The following is a 21,950-nucleotide window of genomic DNA, read 5'->3' on the forward strand; positions in this document are numbered from 1 at the left end:
AATAAAAAGCCAAAATGACAGAGAGTAGAGAAAAAATTCTGTCTAACAATACACTTAACAAAGCTATACTTACAGAATTTATAAATAGTATATGACTATCCAGTAGCTGGAGTAAAAGTGAAGTTCATCAGGCAATTTAAAGTGTGGTTCAGGAATGTCGAAATTTTTAGTTTAGACTTGAACTCAAAACTATTTAGCATTTAGCTGGAGGCAAACATTCTTTTCAGGGTGTTAGAAGTAGAAAAGATTTAGTAAACACTTTCTTCTGTGCATAGTAAAAGCTGAATCTTCCTTTTGAGTGATGCGAAAATGTTGTCTTAGGCCTGTTCGCCACGCAATACGCAAACAGAAATTGATTAACAAAATGAAAGAGGCTCGTAAAAGAGAAGCAACATAAACAGGAGGAAATAAGTGTGTCGGAATGGGTCATAAAGCCAATTGGTCATCCCCGAACCAGTTGCCAATGGAGTGAAAATATACCCCAAAGACGGGCGGCTTGATGAAAAATGTATGCCTCACGTGATGGTCGCCAACCGTAGACACAAACAGAAACACAGAAGCGCCAACTGCGAAAAGGGAAATGGAAAACCGTAATCATTTAAATGAAATTCGGACGAAAAGTCCCGGCGAGGAACCTCTGATTATCTCTGGAACCGAGGCGCTGAGGAAGTGGCTGTGGCCGTGTCAATGGCAGTGCCAGTGGCACCGTCGGCTTAACTCGGACAATGAAGGCAAGCGAGTGAAAAATTACAATTGTCACAACAGCAAATCGGTTTTTCATTGCTGCTGCTCATCGCGAGAATTTTCACGGCGCATTGAAGTTTATATGAATATAATTGCATGGAAATTCTCGCCAACACGGAGATGTATATCTCACGTTTTCCATCCCTCCACCTCTCGCTGTCACTGGAAAATCATTAATCTTTGGCGGAATCTTGGCCCATTATGTATACGACGCATTGGCCGCCGTCAAGTTTAATGAGTTAATTTTGAATTCCATTGCCGCGGCGGTTGCTCTCTTCAGAGAAAAATGCAAATTTTACACCGTCTGGCATCTTGCATTCCATCTCCATCTTCTTTTCAATCCTCCCAAGCCACCCAAAACAACCCAATCCCCCTTTCATTAGCCATTAGAGCTCCATTATGCGTTGCATGTTTAATTATGGATCCTTTGGTGGCAGGAATGGGGAAAGAGGAAATAAAGGAAAATAACCAGCAAAAGTTGAAAATTCCATTAGATAACAGCTTTGATGACTTTCAAGTGGCTCACAGGCATTTATGGTCTGCTTTGCCTTCGATTAGCTCATCGAGTATTGATTGCTGGACATTGATGGTGATTGCGTCCATCCAGTGGATTTGGCCATTAACGATGCCATTGTAAGCGAGTTATAAAAGAGTTTGGTTTCTCAGGTTCTCAAATCCTTGTAATACCCATTCATTGAAATATCTGAAGAATGAAACTCTGGTTTATATCTGGTTTATTTGGCCCACTTAAATGCCATTTGTTTTCGGCCAAAAGAGTTGCGCTGGTGTTCTTTAAAAATATGAAGAAAGTAGTTATAATAGGAAAGCCAGAGGCGATTTTAAATAGTTATTATTTTACTATTCCGAACTAGGAAACACACATCGCACTCGAATTGAACCATTTAAATAACACAGAATTAATATTTTGTAATGGAAATAAATATCTTTACTTCTATGATTTTTTTGTTATACCCTTTACTTAAAAAGTATGTAACTTGTAAAAGAAAGTGTTAGCGACCCTATAAAATAGGGATCACTACCCAAGTAGTCCGTATAAACGTCTCGACCTCAAACTATAAAACCTTGAAAGTTGAAATTAAGCATGCAGATCCCAGAAAACATAGACGCAGCACAAGTTCGTTTCCGAATATTGCCACGCCCACAAACCGCACTCATTGATGAAATCAATCATCTTAGTTTTGCCCATTCAAAACCCCAGTCGCACCTAAGCTTCGAAGCCAGCATCCAAGTAATTAAAAAATATACGCAAATAACTCGAGAACGGAAACAACAACGCCAATGGCTTGGTAATCATTATGATTGCACGAACGTAATGCAATTTAATGGCCAACAAACACGGGACCAACGGGACGGGACGGGGCGGGAAATGGGAGCGTGACCACACTCGAACAACGACCAGCAGATTTAACAGAATCAACCAGCAGAATTTGAAGTGTTGCAGATATTGGTCAAAAGTGCTGCCGACGGATTTTAAGCCCTCCGTACACTCAAAACCAGATGCGACAAAATCTCTTCAACTCGCATGTACCCTTTTTATTGAAATATAATAGCAAAAAGGAAAAAAATCTAAAAATAGTAAATTATAAATATTATATAGAATAGTTTAATGAAAAATGCGAGTCGATCCAGGCACAAACCGTTCGTCCGTGTGAAAGCCGCAATCTGAAAACGCTCGAGAACCAACCAACTATATTTATTTATAAAATGTTTTTACACAATATAAATTTAAAAATATTTTAAGTGTAGAGGTGAGGAGAGAAACAGCAGCAAACGACAAAAGCCACAGAAGAGATAAACGCCCACATGAACAGTTATCACGCAGGACACAAAAGAGTAGGATCGGGGGGCGCGGGCGGATAAGCTGATGGACGGACGGCGACAAAGTGCGTTCACATAATAATAATGGAAATAATTTAACTTATTGGATTTTAATGGGATTACACATGCGCAACATGGCCAGTGCGGGTATTAAAAGTTGGTCAACTTCTGTAATGGCCCTTGGCCAACTCTCGAGCCCAGCGGAAATGCCAGCCGACCAACGAGGATAACGGTAATGATAATGATGATGTTGATGGCCTCCGGTTTTGGGGGCTTGGCGGAAAGGGGACTGAACATCGGGGCGTGGCAGCTGAGCGGTCCATTTGAAGCTGATTGCTCTGAATGCAACTGGGCTGGTAGGCCTATCGATTAAAATCGATTTTAAAGCAGTACAATAATAATAAGTAGATGTAATAAAACTACATCAAAATATTGGATACATAGAAATCCATTAAAAATTAACTTACAAAAGTTTTAAAATTATTTATTAGCTAGCCTCGGCAAGCCGAAGATTATCACACATTTACTTACTTGGTTAACTTCTTTAGATGGTATAGTAAATATAAATTAGAATTGGAATATTTTAAAGAGTGTAGTTATAAAGTCATTTGTAAAATCATATCTCGTCCCAAAAGTCCCACTCTTGAAAATATTGTTTTCATGAGAAGAAAAGAATGTGGAAATTTCATTTGAACTTCCACTAGCTGAGTACCGGGTATCTGATAGTCGAGGAACTTGACCAACGCGTTCTACCTTGTTTCATTTAAAACCGCATTATTATTTGACTTCAGATGTCTGTACTGCTGCTGGCGGGCCTAACTTTAACTACGTTAGTTACATTTATGGTTAAAACTTGGTCAAGGAGTAAATTTTCCCGGCAGCCAGTCGTCATTTCCTTGTCCAACATCATCAGGAGAAGCAGCAACAGCGCTGGACCGCAAGGAACATCATTTCCGACGCAAACTGATGGCAGTGAGTTTTCCCGAATACTCAAGTCTATTTCCATGTTGCTTTATAAATGATATTCTTTCAAGTCGTTATTACGCAGCATTAAGAAGAGTGTAAAAAATCAATGGAATTATCCAGCGGCGAATCGGTTTTCTACACTTCCTTTATCAATTATTTTGGATCTATAAATTAAGAATAATCCAACTCGCCGCGTCAGTTGACTTTGTTGGTTAGCGGAATGAAGATAATAACTTTCTTGGTATTGGCAAATCTGCACTTCGGTGAGTTCTTTGCAGCCTCAGATATCGCCTCTGTAATAACATGATAATACAATATATTGCACAGCCCTGAGTAGTAAGGAGTATGAAGAAGCAGACAGGATGGTGACGTGGAGACTTCGAAATATTGTGAACAAGTATAAAAACTTGGCCACCGGAAACGCCGAGTTCTCCCAGTGGATAGAAAAGATAAACAATATTGCTGTCCGGAGTAACTTTAGAGTAAAGATGGAAATGGAAGGTGAATTTAACGTCTACGATACGACGCGCCAATCATATGAAGATAAAATTACTGAACGCTTGACCACGATCAGATCCCTAATTGCGCAAAGGAAAGGAGGCAATAGATGTGTTAAGTTCTACCAACATCAGCAAAATGAACTTAAAAATGCCTACAAATCCTCCAATAAAAGAAAATTTGAGGTTGCTTTAGTCAATAGTAGAGATTGCCCTACAAGAAAAAGGGAACAGCGGATATATAATTACGATAACGATTACGATAACTATGGATTCTAATGAAGTAAAATATTTGTAACTAAATCAAATAAAATCCCGCCTATGATTTATATATTTCAAACACCTATTCTAATTTTACAATTGAAACAAGTCAAAAGTAATTGTTAATAGAAACCTTTTTGTTTTAATTTATCTGAAGAAGTTTCTTTTCATGGCTTAAGTAATAAGGGTTAAGCTGTTTAATATGCTTGACATAATAAAGCATATCCATCGATTTGATTCGGCCTTGTAGACCTTCCTACATTTGGTATTCACTTTAGTTAGCATTTAGAATCACCAATATGCAGTTTATGGCAATATGCCTATTGTCAAATATTGGCTACAGTAAGTACATATATTCCAAGATAGTATCTCATTTAAGCAACATATTTTCAGTACTTGGCATTACTATTGAGCAACTTAATAACGAAGCAACATTTCGGCTAAGGGAACTTGTGCAAAAATATAAACTTCAAGCTATTAGCAATCCCGAATTCTCTCAGTGGATTAGAAAACTTGAAAAAACTAGCTGGTCGAGTAAAATGCAAGAAAAAATGAAGGTCCATGCGGAATTTAAGATCTACGACGAACGTCGCCAGCTATTGGAAACTAAAATTGTGAAACGCATTAGGGCGATCGAAGAGCTCATTTCCAATATTATTGCAAAAAACCCGAACAAGGCTAACAAGTGTCTTCAGTATTACCAACGCCAGAAGACATCTCTTAAAATGGCCCACAATTTTTCGAATTTAACTAAGCAGACAAACCTTACACGTAACTCAAAACCATGCGAGAATGCCAAAGTGCTTTCCAGTGAAGTAGGTGAAAGCAGTGAAAACCACGATGAGTATAGTTATTACTAGGCTAGTACTACTAGTATCTAGAATCGTGTGAAATGTTTATACAATATCAATATATAGATTTTCCGAATTTTTATTTCAAGCAACGAATTTCCGGCACTGTTGTATTGATTATACTATAATCAATCTTGTTGACCATACTTCCATTTCGCAGAGCCCGTGGCCGTTTTTATTATATCCACAATTCGGCTGACCACATTTTAGCTTCATTTACAGTTATTTGCAGGCTTCCACCTACACACACACGGCGCCCACTAAATGCCCACGCCCACTCCCAATCCCACGCCCACAGCCACGCCCCGCAGGCAAAACCGCAAATTCAATTTTGGTTTAGAGCCTACAAACATTTTGGAGCGTGTTTATGTCCGGCTGCATTGTTGCGAGTAGTTTTCGCTCCTGGCCCGCTTTTAATGCAATTTATGGGAAGTGTTTGCCCCGGATTCGGTTGCCACTGACCACAAAGCGATCTTTTGTGCTATGGAGAGTGGATGTGGGCGCGGGGCATGGGATTTTCATTAAAGCGTGACCAGTTTCCAACTGACAGTTCTTAGTGGCCACATCCACATGATAATCATCAATGCTGATATGGGTCTATATGTTCGCATTTCCATATGGACCAAACAAAGTGCGAGATTTCAGTTCTAAAATTTATGAAGCAGAGAAATTCACAAATTGCTTTATTTTAGAACAATTATAAACTGAGGGTATATGGCATATACAACGTTTTTCTTTCATTAACTGAATACATATTTAAGTTTTATTACATCAATGCTAGTGCTGGCTACTACCGAACCCAATCCAGGCTATCATTCCGGTTACAATGCTCAACCTCACTACAAAATTGGAAAAGTTACAAGCGAAAGTCGGCCAGAAGATCCAAACGAATTTTGGAGGGTCTAGTCAACCCGTTTCCTCTATTTGTCAAATCGAACAAGACGCGTGTCGTCGCCGACCTCCTTTAGATCCTTTGAATCGCGGCGGAAGCGATAAGTGCCCAAATCCTGGTTGGCCGTCTCTGGCAGCTTCACCTTGATGCCCTTGTACTCGGTTTGAGCTTCCCTGACCTCTGGCACTCGCAGCGCCATCTCTGCCTTGTACTCGTCATCGTTGCCAATGTCCACGGCCTTGTCGTTCTTCTGCACGGTGGGATCCTCCTCGTCCTGGTTCCAGCCATCAATCTCGATGGGGACAATGGGGTTGCCATCCACGCCTATGACGGAACTGGGTGCGCCAGTAGGCAGGATCTCCACGGTATCTCCAGAAATCAGATTTCCTGCGGGTGGCGACTCAACTGCATCCGTTTCCACCGTGTTAGTCACCTCTTGGAAATGGGGAAGGTCCATCGATGTCAGCGAGTTGACGAAATTGCGATTGAACTCCACGTCATTCTTGGCCATATCATTTATGTTGATATCTATTACAGTAACGCCATCGATGTTTCGCGGACGGTCAATGGTGAGGCACGTAACACCGGTGGACATCTTCGAGCGCGAGGTCAAGCGGGCCACAAGGGTTCGGTGCAGCGCCAACTGGTTCCTCAGCATCGACAAATTGCGAAACATGGTTTTTGTCGGTGTATCGAGTTCGGAAACTAACTACCTATTACACCATAAACCGTAAAGTTAAATTTAAAAAAAATGTACTTATTTACAAACAAAAATTGGAAGGTCTTAAGTTGCCGAAATTTTAGATATGACTAAAATTTACAGCTTAGCTCGACAACTGACAAACCTCGATTGTGAAGGAAGTTAAAACCAAGGCTAAAATGATTCCTTATTATACCCGATACTCGTAAAGTAAAAGGGTATAATAGATTCGCTGAAAAGTATGTAACAGGCAGAAGGAAGCGTTTCCTTCTAAATACATCTACTTAAAGTTTATGTATATATTCTTGATCAGGATCAATAGTTGAGTCAGAGACATAGGCGCAACGCACGTTTGTCGGTTCACTGCCACTCTAACGCCCACAAAGCACTTCTAAAGCTGAGTACCGGGTATCAGATAGTCGTGAAACTCGACTATAGGGTTCTCATATTATATTCTCATATTAATCATATTGTTTCCATTATACCTAATGACAACTTGAGCATTCCAATACCAAATGCAATATACAATGTATATTTAATATATAACATATTTCAGTGGAGTAACAAACAAGAAGTTAATAGACTTATACCTAAAATAGTACATCAAACATTACGTAGATCTCGCTACCTCTCACATAAGGTAGCAAAAAAAAGGTAAGTTTTAACGTTTTCGCTTAGGGGCATTTCCGGCTACCCTTCGCACCTTCCGCTTGCCTGAAGTGGAGGTTTCTGATTTCTCCTCGAAAGACGACTCCTCCTGCTTGCCCGTCCGCACCTCCCGGTTTACTTTGTAGGCTGCACCCATTCTCTTAATGTTATCCTTGTGCACCACTTCGTGTTTAACAATCCGGTGAGGATAATCCGTGCCTAGGACGCATCCGTATGCCCGCTGATCCGCGAGAGAAGCCTTCCAGGGCTCATAAATACAGCCAGATGGATATTTTGAGAGTTCCGGCACATACTTCCTTATATAGTGCCCTTGGGGATCCGTCTTCTTGCCAAATGCCACCGGACTGTAGACGCGAAAGTACTGGTAAAAAAAGGCGGACGCAGATAGCCACATCCAATTGCCAGCGTTTAAGGCCCAGTCCTGATCCAGCAATAGCTGCTCAAACACCCGCTGTCCTTCCTCCCAGCTGATCCAGAGGTCTCCGCGAGTTAAGAAACAAGCCACCGCATGCCGGGCCAGATGATGGATCCAACCCTCCTGGCGCAGCTGACGCATAATGGCGTCGATAAAAGGATATCCGGTGCGTCCGTGAGTCCAGGCCTCCAAGTGATCAGGATGCTCCTGCCATGGAATCTGCATGCAGTATACATTGCCCAACATGCGATCGAAATTGGGTTCCGCAGCCGCCAATGTATAGTAAAATTCCCTCCACATGAGTTGTCCAATGAGCGAAACGGGCGGCTGCGAGTGCTTCGGCTGGCGCTTGATTATCTCCGTGAGCTTTTGATAAAACAGTCGGGCACTAAGGCATCCAAATTTGAGGTAAGGACTCAGTACTGTAGTGCTAGGCTCCAGCGAGTTGGGTGCAGTGTTAGGCTTCTCAAAGCGGGCAACCCAGATCTCATCCTTTAGGGAATCCTCCATGCGGCGCAGGGCCTCTGTTTCACCTGTTGTACCAAAACGAATGCCACATTCTTATGGTTATGATCAAGACTTTAATTATATCCTTACCTCCCGGAAACTTATTAGGTCCGAGTTCCTCAGGTCGTTTTACTAATTGCTCCATCGTGGGACAATCATAGGCCGCCAAGTCCTCTTGCTCCACTTCATCTTTAGGTGGTGAAGTTATATTTGTTAGCTTTTCAGGAGACCCTAAAACTTTGGGTAATTTTAGTTGCTCCACAATGCCCAGGAACTTTTGATACGTAATTGGAGCCTTGCCAAGATTCTTCGCTATAACCAATTCCGGATTGTAAATAGTGTGGGAGCAGTGAGTTTCCACTTTGACACCCTCTGTCTTGGCCAACTTCTGCACGGCAGCATCTCGCGTCATGGAGTACGGCTCGATATCTGTCTCAAAAGACAGAATTTCTACGCGCCAACTCTTGAAAATACGGGGAAAAACATCCGCGGGCTTCCCGCGCACCACAAACAGACGGGAATTAAGTTTCCGAAGCTGGTTATCTAAGTCCTCCAGGGTTTGCTGCAGGAATCGCCATCGATTGGCGCCCACTTGCATCCAATCGAGGATTCCTGGGTCCAGGATGAAAATCGGGCGGACAAAGTATTTTCCTGGGGCAGCGTTAGCGGCGGAAAAAATTTGGGATAATGCGGGGTTGTCGTGTACCCTGAGTCCTTTACGGAACCAATGGACCAAAGTGGACCTTTGTGCATCCATTTTACCACGTGTTCCCGATTTCAAACGGTATTTATGCAGATTTAACGCGGAAAATGTATTTCAAATACAAAAGTGTTCCAACGGACCTGCCAAAGCGTTTTCTGAACTTATTAACACTGCCTTGCAAGGAAATTTTTTAAATGGTTTTGCCTGTCGTAATTTTTTCATTCACATAGGAGAAGCAAGTCCAATGTTTATTTCTTCTTTTGAAACGTTAATATATTCACAATAATATTGTGTGTACGTATTTATTTATTTACGTGGTACATTTCAGAAGCTTATTCTTTACATGATTACAACAAATTATTTAAATTTATATTATAATAAACAATTCGTCATAGCTTTTATCACATGACTTAAGCAAAATATTTTGAACATTTCTTTTTAAATCTTTAAATCTCTTTTAAGAATTTGTGTTTCAAGTCGGCCGTCGAGTGTAAACAGCTGTTAAGCAATTGGAAAATACCGAACTACGGAAAATGCGACCAAGTTGGCCTTCCCTAGTTTCAGTATTTTTCGCAGAATTTATTTGGTGCACAAGCACCGGTTGTCAATATAATTATAATTACATTAAACCCTCCTAAAACAAGCAAATCAACGGCAATCGAACAACTCAACGGGCTAATAATAAACGCCAGAGAGTGGTAAGTCCCCAACTATACGGCCACAAAGAGCGAACCGCTCGATTAACTGAGATTCCCTCGCATTTCTTTTGATGCCATCGCAGGCGCACATCCGCCAATTGCTCAACATCAAGCGAGGAAAACACGGCGGAAAAATGGATCTGCTAGACTCAATACTCAACGCCATGGATGCACCGCCTGCCAACAACGAGCAACAGAAGTCGCTGATCAAGAAACAGCGCGAAATGATGGAGCGGATGCAGAACAAACAGAAGGAGGAGCTCCTCCGATTCCGAAAGTATGTGGACGAACGGATGGGACGATTTGCCAAGGACGACAGGCGATGTATCGAGTTCCAGCCGCTGGACAAGGTGCATCGCTCGGTGATCCACGAAGTAGCCGAAAATGGTGGTTTCATTGCCATGAGCTTTGGACGCGAGGATGTGGACCGACATTCGGTTGTGTACAAAAAGGAGCACGCTCCTGGCGAAGATGAGGTCACGGCGCGTCGGAACGGTGACGGCTGGAACGATGAGATAGCCAAGGAGTACGCGGAGCGACGGCGGGAACGATTGGCGCAGGAGCAAAGTGACAAAGAAGCCTCCGCATCCGAAGCAGCAAGTTCCGCCTCGTCCACATCCGCAGCCGCGGATCAGGACTCTGCCGAAGTTAAGCCCACGACCAACTACAAGGCCAAGTATGCGCACCTCATCGGGGAGTCGGCCGCATTGCAGGCGGCTCGTAAGACGGAGACCAACCAAAGCTACGGATTCGTGCCCAGCAAGAACAAGAAGGATGTGCGCTCCATCGAACAAACTTTGGCCGACATCCAGGCCAAAAAGCGTCTGCGATTAGCTCAGCAGCAGGAGCTAGAGCAGGAGCAACTAGCGCAAGAGGCAACCACATCCACAGAGGACCCATGAGTCGGCTGCGACCCAATTAGTATACAGATAGCTCACTTAATGCAGGACTGTCGCAACCAAAAATGATAATACTTTGTAAGGGCATCGTAAATAACCATAAAAAGGAGAATCAGGCATGATATACTCATCTTGTTCCTGCTCGATAATATTTGACAAAACAAGCCATTGGCTAACTTTATGTAGCCAAAGATTTTTAAAATTTTGGTAATTTATACGATCGTTTTGCTCTGAATAATCGTATTTGGAAAAAGGGAAAAGGCTTGATAATAATTTTTATCTTAGAATAACCCCATTAAAATGTTTTCCCCAAAATGCCCTATTTTTGAGTTATGACAGCCTTGTATCGAGTGAGATTAGTTTTGTTGATTCAGATTAGTCACATGAAAGGTCACTGACTGCCATGTAAATTATATGTAATAAGCAATTTATTTTGTTGGCCATTTAGGATGCGAAAGTTGTAAATGTTTTAAGCAAGTTATGTGTCCGTAGCAGCGTCCAAATCGCAATATCTATTTATATAATAAAAACTTGAAAAACGTCGACTGGTTCAAATAAATCTAAAAAACGGAGCGCCACTCAAAAGTCCCCAAAAAATCCAGAACATTTCCATTCCAGTATTTTTTCGTTTGTCGCTTCTTGTCACGGTGGTGAAGCAGTCACAGTTTAGTGTCAGCCGAGAGCCACACCACGTGTTGCACATTTCAAGAAGTAAAAACTAAAGTTACCACGATGGCCAAAAGAAAACACAGCAAAATTGCCCAAAATACTATAGAAAAGGATATGTTTAATAGCTGAAAGTTATATAGTAACTGAAAGATTGCCGAATCACGAAAATGAGCAATTGCCTTTGGCAGAGTGGCACGTGTGACCCAAAGAGTCTCACCTTGAGACTTTTGGGGACTAACGGGTATAAAAAGTTTATGCGGTAAGCAAAACCAAAAGAAAAATCTCCACAACTATGATCGTTAGATGGGAACAACTGATGCCTATGCCTGATTCCTTTTGATCGTAGATCTGATCTTAAATATATTTTTAATATATTGGTTATGTTACAAAATACTCAAATAACTCGTTTATTTTTCATTGCTCCAGAAAAACCGGATATCTCTGACTGAAACCCAAAAAAATAAAGGAGTTCCACAATTGTAAGTATAATGATTAGTGTAATTTAATTGCGTTTTATGTGATGTAGTTAAGATGGGGACATTTGATGCCTGTGATTATTCCCTTGATAGTAGATCTGATTTTAAATAAATTGGTCGCTTGCGTGCTTTTATGTTACAAAATACTCCAATAATTATTTTATTTTTAATTACTCCAGAAAAACCGGATATCTCTGACTGAAACCCACAAAAGGAGTTCCACAATTGTAAGTATATTGATTAATATAATTTAATAGCGTTTTATGTGATGTAGTTAAGATGGGGACATTTGATGCCTGTGATTATTCCCTTGATAGTAGATCTGATTTTAAATAAATTGGTCGCTTGCGTGCTTTTATGTTACAAAATACTCCAATAATTATTTTATTTTTAATTACTCCAGAAAAACCGGATATCTCTGACTGAAACCCACAAAAGGAGTTCCACAATTGTAAGTATATTGATTAATATAATTTAATAGCGTTTTATGTGATGTAGTTAAGATGGGGACATTTGATGCCTGTGATTATTCCCTTGATAGTAGATCTGATTTTAAATAAATTGGTCGCTTGCGTGCTTTTATGTTACAAAATACTACAATAACTCTTTTATTTTTCATTACTCCAGAAAAGCCGGATATCTCTGACTGAAACCCAAAAAAATAAAGAAGTTCCACAAGTATAATGATTAGTGTAATTTAATTGCGTTTTATGTGATGTAGTTAAGATGGGGACATTTGATGCCTGTGATTTATTCCCTTGATAGTAGATCTGATTTTAAATAAATTGGTCGCTTGCTTGCTTTTATGTTACAAAATACTCCAATAACTCTTTTATTTTTCATTACTCCAGAAAAGCCGGATATCTCTGACTCAATCCCAAAAAAATAAAGGAGTTCCACAACTGTAAGTATAATGATTAATAGAATTTAATTGCGTTTTATGTGATGTAGTTAAGATGGGGACATTTGATGCCTGTGATTTATTCCCTTGATAGTAGACCTGATTTTAAATAAATTGGTCGCTTGCGTGCTTTTATGTTAAAAATTACTCCAATAACTCTTTTATTTTTCATTACTCCAGAAAAGCCGGATATCTCTGACTGAAACCCAAAAAAATAAAGGAGTTCCACAATTGTAAGTATAATGATTAGTGTAATTTAATTGCGTTTTATGTGATGTAGTTAAGATGGGGACATTTGATGCCTGTGATTTATTCCCTTGATAGTAGATCTGATTTTAAATAAATTGGTCGCTTGCGTGCTTTTATGTTACAAAATACTACAATAATTCTTTTATTTTTAATTACTCCAGAAAAACCGGATATCTCTGACTGAAACCCACAAAAAAAGGAGTTCCACAATTGTAAGTATAATGATTAATATAATTTAATAGCGTTTTATGTGATGTAGTTAAGATGGGGACATTTGATGCCTGTGATTTATTCCCTTGATAGTAGATCTGATTTTAAATAAATTGGTCGCTTGCGTGCTTTTATGTTACAAAATACTCCAATAACTCTTTTATTTTTCATTACTCCAGAAAAGCCGGATATCTCTGACTGAAACCCAAAAAAATAAAGGAGTTTCACGATTGTAAGTAGTGTGATTAGTGTAATTTAATTGCGTTTTATGTGATGTAGTTAAGATGGGGACATTTGATGCCTGTGATTTATTCCCTTGATAGTAGATCTGATTTTAAATAAATTGGTCGCTTGCGTGCTTTTATGTTACAAAATACTACAATAATTCTTTTATTTTTAATTACTCCAGAAAAACCGGATATCTCTGACTGAAACCCACAAAAAAAGGAGTTCCACAATTGTAAGTATAATGATTAATATAATTTAATAGCGTTTTATGTGATGTAGTTAAGATGGGGACATTTGATGCCTGTGATTTATTCCCTTGATAGTAGATCTGATTTTAAATAAATTGGTCGCTTGCGTGCTTTTATGTTACAAAATACTCCAATAACTCTTTTATTTTTCATTACTCCAGAAAACCCGGATATCTGACTGAAACCCACAAAAGAAGTTCCACAATTGTAAGTATATTGATTTATATAATTTAATTGCGTTTTATGTGATGTAGTTAAGATGGGGACATTTGATGCCTGTGATTTATTCCCTTGATAGTAGATCTGATTTTAAATAAATTGGTCGCTTGCGTGCTTTTATGTTACAAAATACTACAATAATTCTTTTATTTTTAATTACTCCAGAAAAACCGGATATCTCTGACTGTAACCCAAAAAAATAAAGGAGTTTCACAATTGTAAGTATAATGATTAATATAATTTAATTGCGTTTTATGTGATGTAGTTAAGATGGGGACATTTGATGCCTGTGATTTATTCCCTTGATAGTAGATCTGATTTTAAATGAATTGGTCGCATGCGTGCTCTTATGCTACAAAATACTACAAGAGTTCTTTAATTTGTAACTTTCACAGAAAACCCGGATATCTGGACTGGAATAAGCTAAACGAAGGATGTTGTTTTTGGGCTCTATGTCCAGAGCTAGAGTGGACCAATTACATTATATTAATGGCTACCTTTTTCTACCTTGGCCTTTTTAGACTTATTGTCAAGTAACTAAGCTTAATTGAAATTCTATGTGAAGAATTGGAAAAAAAGAGTTCACCAGAAGAAATACATTAATCTTTGAGTTAAATCTTTAAACACCAAATTTCGGGATATTTTTTATTTGGTTGTGAAACTAAGTATTCTGAGTATTCCTCTGAGAAAACGTTAAGTTTTTAAAATCTAAAAATAATAATAATATACATATCTGGGCTTCCAAATGGTAAAGCAAAGCCGAAAAACATTAATAAATCGTGTAGGCTAGAATAACTTATTCAAAATCACATCCATACTATTTCCAAACCAGTTTGCACTCTGCAATAAATTTTTTAAGGTTTTATCAAAATACTTTTGCTACAATGAGGTTTCGAACGCTAAAGAACATGTGGCCAAAAAAGAAGTTGGAGCAATTTCTTATGGTATTCATTTTATGTGGCTTGCCCGCCATATACTATGTTCTGATGGAGATTATACTGCCGGAGTTGTCGGATTACGGGTCACCTGGTTACGTATTTCAGCTGCTGCTGGGAGTGTTTCTCTTTTCGAATGTGATGTCAAACTATGTTATGTGCATCCTGGTGGACCCTAGCATCGATCCCAAGCTGATGAAGAGTCAATTGGAGCGGGGAGAGCACCAAGAGGACTGGCAGAAGTGCGAACAGTGTGAGATTCTTGCTCCACCCGGATCACGTCACTGCTGGAAGTGTGGTGTTTGTGTGCTGAAGCGAGACCATCACTGCTTCTTTACGGGATGTTGCATCGGCCATGAGAACTATAGATACTTCTTCTATTTCCTCATCTACTTTTTTCTAAGCTGCGCGATTTCTTTGACGTCATCAACAATATTTATTTACGTACTTCATGGGGGCAGATACCAGCTCTCTATGCTGACTGATCTCACGCCGAGCACTTCGAAATTTAAAAATGTCCATTTGAACTCTCTTATTATGAGGATAATTTATTTTAAGTTGCCTGATAGATACGAGGTGGTGTTCACTCTGGTATTCGTCATGCTTTGGATCGGGGTATGCGTAGCTGCTTATGTGGCTTATGATCAGTGGTCCCGTGGCTATATGTGCTATGACTTTAAATTTCAAAACTTTCCTTTTGACCGAAAACTGCGCCGGAACTTTAAGACCTTTTTGGGCAGGCGAATGAGATGGACCTGGATCTCTGGATTTATTCCCAGCCAGCTGGACCACGACGGATTCGATCTGGACAACCATCAAGGATAGCCAAATAATGTTGTGCTTTTTAGTATTTTCAAAATTACTGGTGCGGTGAAACATGAAAAATACAAATTAATATAAGTAAGATCAAATTTGGTTAGGCATGCAAGACTTTAGTCAAAATTAAATATCAAAGTCTTTAAGAAGTTGGTGTTTATCGTTTTATTTAGCCTCCACTGTGTTTGCTTTCCCAGGTTTTTGCCAGGTTGGCAGTCTCATCAGCTGTTTTTTCTGATAACATTGACTTGCCGCAAAATGTTTGTTTAGTGTGAAATTGGCATCTGGTCAAGATCGACCAGTAGATGACGACCAAGTATGGAGCCCTCCAAATCAGAGTCGCGGCATCGCCTAAATGCGGGGGGACCGAGCTCATCGCCAGCAAGCTCTGGAGAATACATCAAGGTGGTGGAGTCCCAATGCGAGACCGATGGATTCGTTAATGAGCATTGGACGGAACCGGCGACCCAAAGTCCAGTGCCCTGGAAAACCATCGCTATCATACTATTGCTTTTCATCGGTGGCATTGTGAGTAGTAATTGCTGGCGCCCAGACTTTCTTTCATTATCGCTTCGGACTCCTGATCCGATGTCTTTGTTTTCAGATTTGTATCGCCTTTGCTACTCTAAACTGGGTGACGGATACAAGCCGGGAGCGCTCGGATCGGGTGTGGGCGTTGGGTATTATCGGGGCACTGACCTTTATCCCGGGAAGCTACTATGTCTATGTCCTCTTCTGCATAATGCTCAACCGCAATGGATTCACCATGGACGAGATACGAAGACTGGGCTGACCAAAACACCATGTTTCGTCAATAGAGTTTATTGCTTTTACACTACAGTTACAGTTCACACATTTCATTGGCATAATTTCTTTAGCAACAATCTTAATATGTAGTTAATAATGATACATGTGTATTGCCCCAGTAATTGTATAAAAATATTTTGTAAACACGAGCTTGTTATCAAAATTTATAATGCTTGGTGTGGCTTCCAGTAAGCGGAACATTTGCTATCTATTTAAATAGCGTAACGCTTGCTTAATTATGTATATCTTTTACAGACATGGACTATAGGTTCTACGATTTATGTTATGGCCATTTTCTATATTTTGCTTAGGATACAGAATTACTTTGTGTTTCAGCTTAATTATATACAGTGTTATGCGTTAGATGTTGTATCTAGGTAAGAATTCTTTACAAACAATTGCTTTTCATGTTTACAGATATAACAGAGCCTGGGAATCAAATATTTTAACGAGAGTAGGGGATTATTAGTTGGGGGTGTATACGCAATACATACACAAACATTATAACGAATTTAACTAGCGACAGGTAACATTTCACTGCTCCACGACGGTCACCTCGATGGGCGGAATTAGTTTCCACACATGCGCCTGCTGCTCATCGTAGCTGGAGGAGAACATGACCGATTGGCCGACAGTCTCCGTTTCTGCCGGACAGGAGCGAGTTAGCAGTGACGCCGACTGCTCCGACTGCTTCTGCGGATTGCTGGTACATTCGATGCTGGCTTTGAAACGTCCGGGGGTAAAGAATATCACAGAGCAAGTGTGCTTTTTCTGCTCGTTTTTCTCCAGTAGTGGTATTGCAATTCTATGTGGGTTGATATTGTCTAAATATTTAACTGTTTCATTTCAATATTTGTTTTTAATTCTCACCTATTTGGTCCTGAAATGGCCACGCGTGTCTCTAAATTGTAATTTTCCATTCCGTTCAGATAATCTTGATAGAACTTTATGCTCAACACCAAATTTCTAAGTGGTTGCAGGGATTGATTGGCCAGCTGGATGCTTAGCAGCGACCGCTGGCCCACAGTACACACAATTTCATTGTGCGGCTGCACGAGCGTGTCTTGAAAGCTAATAGCTGGAGGTGTAAACAATTATCATTACAAAGTCGGCAAAGAAGACTCCAAACCACTTACCCCACTCCAAAGGCGACACAGCTGTCAAATCCACCATAGACTGGGAAAGAACTATTCCTCGCAGTGAGGCGATTCCCTGAATGTCCGTCCCCGTTAGCAGCCAATTTATTTTCACCCTTTCAGCTATATGAATTGAGCAGAGCTTACTCAAAGCATCGTTAAAAGACAGCAGCTGCGTCCGAAAGCAGAGTTCTAGTTAAAAGATAAATGCTAATAGTTAATAAGTTCGTATTATCTGAAAATGATCATACCCCTTTCCAGATTCTCAGCTACCTCGGCAGCCCGAGCAGCCACCACTTTCTCTAGGGAGCACCGATCTACGGGTATGGGCACCCGGCAGCTCTCTTTAGCCTCGATGAGTATATTCTTGGTGTCCGTATAGTTGAGCGACATTTCTTGAGCGGTTAGGTTGGAGATGTCAAGTACCAGGTAAAATTGAGAGGCTCTGTATATGGCATAGACAATACTCAGAATAATTGCTGTGAGAAACAAAAAGATTACACTTACATCTCTGCGGGAAGCACATCCCAGCTTGTAATCTGTGCGCTAGGCAACAGTTCTATATTAAAGGACACCGCACATTGGCGGCAGTAGCCCGCCGTCAAAGCCTCTCCGCCGGAGTACTTAAATCTCACTTGCGCCTCTATGTGCTGGTTATATTGTGAACCAAGGCTGGAAGGTCCTACTCCTCCCCCACCGCCAGGCTGCAAGCTTAAGGCAGCCAGCGAAGGTGGACCGCCTGAAATGGTCGATCGGAAACTGGAATTCTTTGGCTCATTTCGACGATGATGTGGAGAACCGACTCTCGAGGGTAAGCTGGCATGCCCAGAGGTGGACACGCTCGAGTAGTGCGTTAGTGACGCCGCACCGTAGTCCCCAGGAGCAGCGCCGGAATGCAAAGAAGCGGGTGGTTGAGGACAGACGAAGTCCGCTTCAGCATAAACATCCAGTATAATTTCAATGGTGCCTTGGGGTGGCACTGGCAAATTGGCCTGCAAACAAAGGTGTCGAATAGACATTTACTCACTGTAAGATCTTAAATCCTACCTTGATGGCTTCTTCATCTATTCGGAAGATCTTTTGCTGCAGTTCCTGCTCTACATTTGAGTTGATGCTAAACTCTATGTGCTCCAGTGGGAGCGTGGCACTCTCATTAGTAATAGTTATTGTGCAGCTGGAGGATTCTCCGTTGTACAGCGTCAAGCTGGCAGAGGTCACCACGATATCCGCACTGTTCATGTTGCTAAACGTCGCTGTCTGTGGTAGCGAAGTTTTTACGGATATTCTAGGAAGGGCGGGGATAACGTCAACCACGTAGTTCGGCGGAAAGCTGCGTCCACGCATGTGCTTCAGGCGACAGTTTGACTTTACACCGAGCGTGTGCGTGCTGTAGCCCTGCAGATCTAGTTGCCCCGTCTCAATTGGCGTTCCATGTAGCGCTACATACGTGGGCACATGTGGCTGGAGGACCAGAGTCTGAGGCAAAGACTCAAACACCACGCCGTTTGTCAGCAATCTCATGTCCGTGACGGCCAGCTCAAAGGGCAGCGGATTCCGCAGGCGCACAGTCACTTCACTAAGATCATTTTGCACCCACTGAAAAGCTAATATGGAAATTAATCAAGTATTATTATGCAGAGATTTGACCTGGATCTTACCTATTTTATTTTTATCCTTTTTCTGGTCTCTTCTGTCGACAGAATTAAAGTGTATGGGAGTAAACAGAAAAGGCCCACTATCCGCTTTGGCCACTTTTATTCTTTGCGGTCGTAAATGAGCGGGCAAATCCTTAACTTGAAGATCGAGGCAGTAGGGTAGATCCGTGAGATTGGCGGGTGGTATCACAGTGCCATTGTCCAGCACTAAGGGAACAGGAGAACCCTCACACTGAGCGCTTAAATTCTTTAAAAAATTTACCGATTTTAATTAATTAGCCATATTATTTTGTCAACTTACCTGCAGTTGCACTGCCATCTCGCTTTGTTCTGTGGGCGACATATTATCCCATTGAGTCTGAAGTAAAAAGGTCATGTGCCGCGTGGCCAAAGCAGAGTGTCCCAAACGCCTGGCAGCCGTTATGAGGGTCTGGACCAGATCGATTTGCAACGCCGGCCAGCCGGCTGCGTTTTCTATTACTTCCAACGGATCGAGACAAAGCCGGTACCCAGTAAAGCTGCCTAACATGAGGCGGTAGCTTTGATTCCAGTCCGGCGCTTGGCTGCCTTGCTGAACGTGCTTGAGTGCAGCGAGTCTTTGAAAAAATGCCGCCTTCCTTTGGTATCCGATCTGCTGGTACAGATCCGTAATAACCTCGAATCTCTTTACTCTCTCGGCTTCGCTCATGCTCAGGTTTATGTACAGTATATTCTGCAGAAACATGGCCACATCCAGGGGACGATTCTGCTCGATGCAAATCCGCGAGGCCTTCAGTGCCGCCTCCGTCTCTATAGTGGCTGCGTGTCTGTACTTGCTGTAGTTAATGATGGCCTTCCGATAGTAGTTGGTGATCTCCTCCGCCTTAAGGATGTTACCCGGTAGATCGCCGTTTCTTTGATGTCCTGGTATCGGTGTTACCGATATCGTCGAAGTGGAAGAAGACGATGTTGTTGGCGTGTCCGAGGCGGAGGAATTGGTGGCCGTTGTTACCAGGGAAGACACGGAAGAGCAGGAAGATGAGTTCGAGGTTACGCGCTGCTGTTGCTGGCAGGAATCTACATTGTTAGCGGTGGCGTCACTGGCGCTAACCTTCTTGGTGGCGTCGCTAGCACGCCACTTATCGGGGGTGTTTTTTAAAGGGGAGGTGCCTGAAAAGGATGAGGAATAAGGCATATCTAATTATGTTTCAGGCACTCACCAGCCTCCTGAAGCGACGAGTTTCTGTGAAGTGTTTCGGTTTCTCGCATTTGGGGATACAAGAGCATTGCGGAAGCGGCACACAGACCCTCCTCGGTTGCCCCAACCCACAGGGAATCACCCACCGACCTCAAGGTTTCATTCGCATTGTGGTACAAACTCAAGGCGTCGTCAACCAGGCCGGCTTGCAGCGAAAGATCTGCCAGGTTCTTCATCACACGACCTACGCACCTTTTCCTATTGTTCCTCGACTCCATGTCTAGGCCCACAAAGTCCCGTTTTTCAAAGGGCGCCAGCAACAGGCTTACCTTGTCAGCCTTCTCGCGAGATCGCTCTAACCGCCGTGATTCTAGAACCCAAAACAACGCGCTGGCAAAGTCGCCAATTCGAGCTTCGAGATCGGCACACGAATCCTGTTCGCGATAGAAGAAGGCCTGCGCTTTAAAGTTCGATGGCGTTGTGAACTCATCTTGGAGCCGTCGTCCCCCAGCTGTCGGTGGTCCCAGCACCTCCCCAATGGTTTCCAGTGGCGGCTCATCGGGCCCAAAGAAAATGGCGCGGGACTCGTACAGTGTAGACCCGTAGCGAACTTTCAGGGACTCGTGCTGACGGCACAGCTCATTGAGCTCGGTTTGACTATCGAACTTGCCAATGGTGATAAGTCCCAACAGACGGCGATGGGTCTGAAAGTCGCCCCAATCGTTGTGCTCCACGGGATGATCGTGAACGAAGCGGATCCAAATGGAGCGGGGATGGCCAGAGGAGTCTGAAAGGCAGATATAAAGATGTGTTACCAAATATATAGCAAGAAAGCATGAGCATGAACACACCATTGACCCTTATGTGATTGACACGTCGCACTTTATCAAACGCCCGCTGAAGGACCCGAGCGCGCGATGGACCCACGCCGCGTAGCAGCACCAGCAGGCAGCTGTGGTGCAGGGCGCTCTGCTCGTAATCCGGGCGTGACATCGCTGGCTCCATGCCACCAGCACCATGCGACAGCATCAGGCCAACGGCCGCACGCATTTACACCGCGCCGCGGCTCTCAAATCCAATCCCTGTCCCAGTCCGGAGGATGCGAGTGCCAGTTTCGTTTGCATCTGCCAAGTCCTTCACAGGCTCTTCATTTCGCTGTCAAGTAGTTAAGCTCTCGATTGGATTCGATTCGATTTCTTCAGAGGAGCCACCTCCTCCCCCTTTTCGGTGTAAGTACCGCCTGCTTTCTCCTCGATTTTCGCCCGGTTTATCGGCTGTTCTCTAATCCCCTGGGCTCCTTCACATGGGGACCGACACTGGGCACTCGGAGGATGACAAAAACTCCAGGAAGAAGATGTGTAAATGGCTTTATAAGCGATAAAAACCGTTTACAGTTTGCTTTGGCTAAGAAATTGTCCAATCAGTACCTCTCGACTAGTCGCTGTGAATGGCACATCGCACAGATTGACTATTCACGATTGACGGTTGAAAGGTCACACTAATAGAATAGAAGATGTTGACAATCATGCGAGATATTAGTACAAAATATAAAATACAAGACCTATTTTACTCCAAAAATTGTA

The 21,950-nt window shown here is 42.1% G+C and overlaps 8 protein-coding genes and 12 non-coding genes across 21 annotated transcripts; 17 read left to right on the top strand and 3 right to left on the bottom strand.

Annotated features, from left to right (window-relative positions):
• Nucleotides 1-3,659: 3,659 nt before the first annotated feature.
• LOC120446803 lies at nucleotides 3,660-4,386 on the top strand. Its single transcript, XM_039627962.2, has 2 exons — nucleotides 3,660-3,812; nucleotides 3,877-4,386. Exons 1-2 carry the CDS (start codon nucleotides 3,770-3,772, stop codon nucleotides 4,323-4,325), a joined length of 492 nt encoding a protein of 163 aa, XP_039483896.1. The 5' UTR covers nucleotides 3,660-3,769; the 3' UTR covers nucleotides 4,326-4,386.
• A 114-nt stretch (nucleotides 4,387-4,500) lies between these two features.
• Nucleotides 4,501-5,250, top strand: LOC120446802. Its single transcript, XM_039627961.2, has 2 exons — nucleotides 4,501-4,649; nucleotides 4,701-5,250. The coding sequence occupies exons 1-2, from the start codon at nucleotides 4,607-4,609 to the stop codon at nucleotides 5,165-5,167; spliced, it is 510 nt and encodes a 169-aa protein (XP_039483895.1). The 5' UTR covers nucleotides 4,501-4,606; the 3' UTR covers nucleotides 5,168-5,250.
• A 547-nt stretch (nucleotides 5,251-5,797) lies between these two features.
• LOC120446776 lies at nucleotides 5,798-6,861 on the bottom strand. Its single transcript, XM_039627920.2, has one exon. It carries the CDS (start codon nucleotides 6,724-6,726, stop codon nucleotides 6,079-6,081), a length of 648 nt encoding a protein of 215 aa, XP_039483854.1. The 5' UTR covers nucleotides 6,727-6,861; the 3' UTR covers nucleotides 5,798-6,078.
• Nucleotides 6,862-7,266: 405 nt separating this feature from the next.
• On the bottom strand, nucleotides 7,267-9,203 carry LOC120447061 (cryptochrome-2). The gene is made up of 2 exons (XM_039628452.2): nucleotides 8,432-9,203; nucleotides 7,267-8,367 (listed from the first exon to the last, which is right to left on the bottom strand). Exons 1-2 carry the CDS (start codon nucleotides 9,096-9,098, stop codon nucleotides 7,412-7,414), a joined length of 1,623 nt encoding a protein of 540 aa, XP_039484386.1. The 5' UTR covers nucleotides 9,099-9,203; the 3' UTR covers nucleotides 7,267-7,411.
• Nucleotides 9,204-9,581: 378 nt separating this feature from the next.
• Nucleotides 9,582-13,378, top strand: LOC120447064 (sperm-associated antigen 7). The gene is made up of 9 exons (XM_039628454.2): nucleotides 9,582-9,742; nucleotides 9,826-11,569; nucleotides 11,737-11,789; nucleotides 11,966-12,013; nucleotides 12,190-12,237; nucleotides 12,638-12,690; nucleotides 12,868-12,920; nucleotides 13,098-13,148; nucleotides 13,326-13,378. The coding sequence occupies exon 2, from the start codon at nucleotides 9,877-9,879 to the stop codon at nucleotides 10,642-10,644; it is 768 nt and encodes a 255-aa protein (XP_039484388.1). The 5' UTR covers nucleotides 9,582-9,742; nucleotides 9,826-9,876; the 3' UTR covers nucleotides 10,645-11,569; nucleotides 11,737-11,789; nucleotides 11,966-12,013; nucleotides 12,190-12,237; nucleotides 12,638-12,690; nucleotides 12,868-12,920; nucleotides 13,098-13,148; nucleotides 13,326-13,378.
• Nucleotides 11,597-11,666, top strand: LOC120447299. Its single transcript, XR_005615972.1, has one exon. It is a non-coding gene; the product is annotated as a small nucleolar RNA Me28S-Cm2645 (small nucleolar RNA).
• On the top strand, nucleotides 11,822-11,892 carry LOC120447310. The gene has a single exon (XR_005615982.1). It is a non-coding gene; the product is annotated as a small nucleolar RNA Me28S-Cm2645 (small nucleolar RNA).
• Nucleotides 12,046-12,116, top strand: LOC120447311. The gene has a single exon (XR_005615983.1). It is a non-coding gene; the product is annotated as a small nucleolar RNA Me28S-Cm2645 (small nucleolar RNA).
• On the top strand, nucleotides 12,270-12,340 carry LOC120447312. Its single transcript, XR_005615984.1, has one exon. It is a non-coding gene; the product is annotated as a small nucleolar RNA Me28S-Cm2645 (small nucleolar RNA).
• Nucleotides 12,493-12,564, top strand: LOC120447300. Its single transcript, XR_005615973.1, has one exon. It is a non-coding gene; the product is annotated as a small nucleolar RNA Me28S-Cm2645 (small nucleolar RNA).
• On the top strand, nucleotides 12,723-12,794 carry LOC120447309. The gene has a single exon (XR_005615981.1). It is a non-coding gene; the product is annotated as a small nucleolar RNA Me28S-Cm2645 (small nucleolar RNA).
• Nucleotides 12,953-13,024, top strand: LOC120447301. Its single transcript, XR_005615974.1, has one exon. It is a non-coding gene; the product is annotated as a small nucleolar RNA Me28S-Cm2645 (small nucleolar RNA).
• LOC120447302 lies at nucleotides 13,181-13,252 on the top strand. Its single transcript, XR_005615975.1, has one exon. It is a non-coding gene; the product is annotated as a small nucleolar RNA Me28S-Cm2645 (small nucleolar RNA).
• A 32-nt stretch (nucleotides 13,379-13,410) lies between the features above and the next one.
• Nucleotides 13,411-13,482, top strand: LOC120447303. Its single transcript, XR_005615976.1, has one exon. It is a non-coding gene; the product is annotated as a small nucleolar RNA Me28S-Cm2645 (small nucleolar RNA).
• Nucleotides 13,483-13,638: 156 nt separating this feature from the next.
• LOC120447304 lies at nucleotides 13,639-13,710 on the top strand. The gene has a single exon (XR_005615977.1). It is a non-coding gene; the product is annotated as a small nucleolar RNA Me28S-Cm2645 (small nucleolar RNA).
• A 151-nt stretch (nucleotides 13,711-13,861) lies between these two features.
• On the top strand, nucleotides 13,862-13,933 carry LOC120447305. Its single transcript, XR_005615978.1, has one exon. It is a non-coding gene; the product is annotated as a small nucleolar RNA Me28S-Cm2645 (small nucleolar RNA).
• Nucleotides 13,934-14,091: 158 nt separating this feature from the next.
• Nucleotides 14,092-14,163, top strand: LOC120447306. Its single transcript, XR_005615979.1, has one exon. It is a non-coding gene; the product is annotated as a small nucleolar RNA Me28S-Cm2645 (small nucleolar RNA).
• A 471-nt stretch (nucleotides 14,164-14,634) lies between these two features.
• Nucleotides 14,635-15,741, top strand: LOC120447062 (probable palmitoyltransferase ZDHHC24). Its single transcript, XM_039628453.1, has one exon. The coding sequence runs from the start codon at nucleotides 14,726-14,728 to the stop codon at nucleotides 15,599-15,601; it is 876 nt and encodes a 291-aa protein (XP_039484387.1). The 5' UTR covers nucleotides 14,635-14,725; the 3' UTR covers nucleotides 15,602-15,741.
• Nucleotides 15,742-15,907: 166 nt separating this feature from the next.
• On the top strand, nucleotides 15,908-16,548 carry LOC120447065. The gene is made up of 2 exons (XM_039628455.2): nucleotides 15,908-16,120; nucleotides 16,197-16,548. Exons 1-2 carry the CDS (start codon nucleotides 15,911-15,913, stop codon nucleotides 16,383-16,385), a joined length of 399 nt encoding a protein of 132 aa, XP_039484389.1. The 5' UTR covers nucleotides 15,908-15,910; the 3' UTR covers nucleotides 16,386-16,548.
• On the bottom strand, nucleotides 16,399-21,812 carry LOC120447060 (protein brunelleschi). Of its 2 annotated transcripts, XM_039628451.2 has the most exons (11): nucleotides 21,605-21,812; nucleotides 21,219-21,522; nucleotides 20,390-21,154; nucleotides 19,492-20,339; nucleotides 19,194-19,437; nucleotides 18,583-19,139; nucleotides 18,043-18,527; nucleotides 17,787-17,980; nucleotides 17,536-17,727; nucleotides 17,270-17,477; nucleotides 16,399-17,204 (listed from the first exon to the last, which is right to left on the bottom strand). In XM_039628451.2, the coding sequence occupies exons 2-11, from the start codon at nucleotides 21,415-21,417 to the stop codon at nucleotides 16,934-16,936; spliced, it is 3,963 nt and encodes a 1,320-aa protein (XP_039484385.1). In that variant the 5' UTR covers nucleotides 21,418-21,522; nucleotides 21,605-21,812; the 3' UTR covers nucleotides 16,399-16,933. The 2 variants fall into 2 exon arrangements, with proteins under 2 accessions (XP_039484385.1, XP_039484384.1); XM_039628450.1 differs by having other exon boundaries at nucleotides 21,219-21,812.
• Between the last annotated feature and the right edge of the window lie 138 nt (nucleotides 21,813-21,950).

The sequence above is a fragment of the Drosophila santomea genome, chromosome 2R (genome assembly GCF_016746245.2).
Source record: "Drosophila santomea strain STO CAGO 1482 chromosome 2R, Prin_Dsan_1.1, whole genome shotgun sequence".
Classification (NCBI taxonomy): domain Eukaryota; kingdom Metazoa; phylum Arthropoda; class Insecta; order Diptera; family Drosophilidae; genus Drosophila; species Drosophila santomea.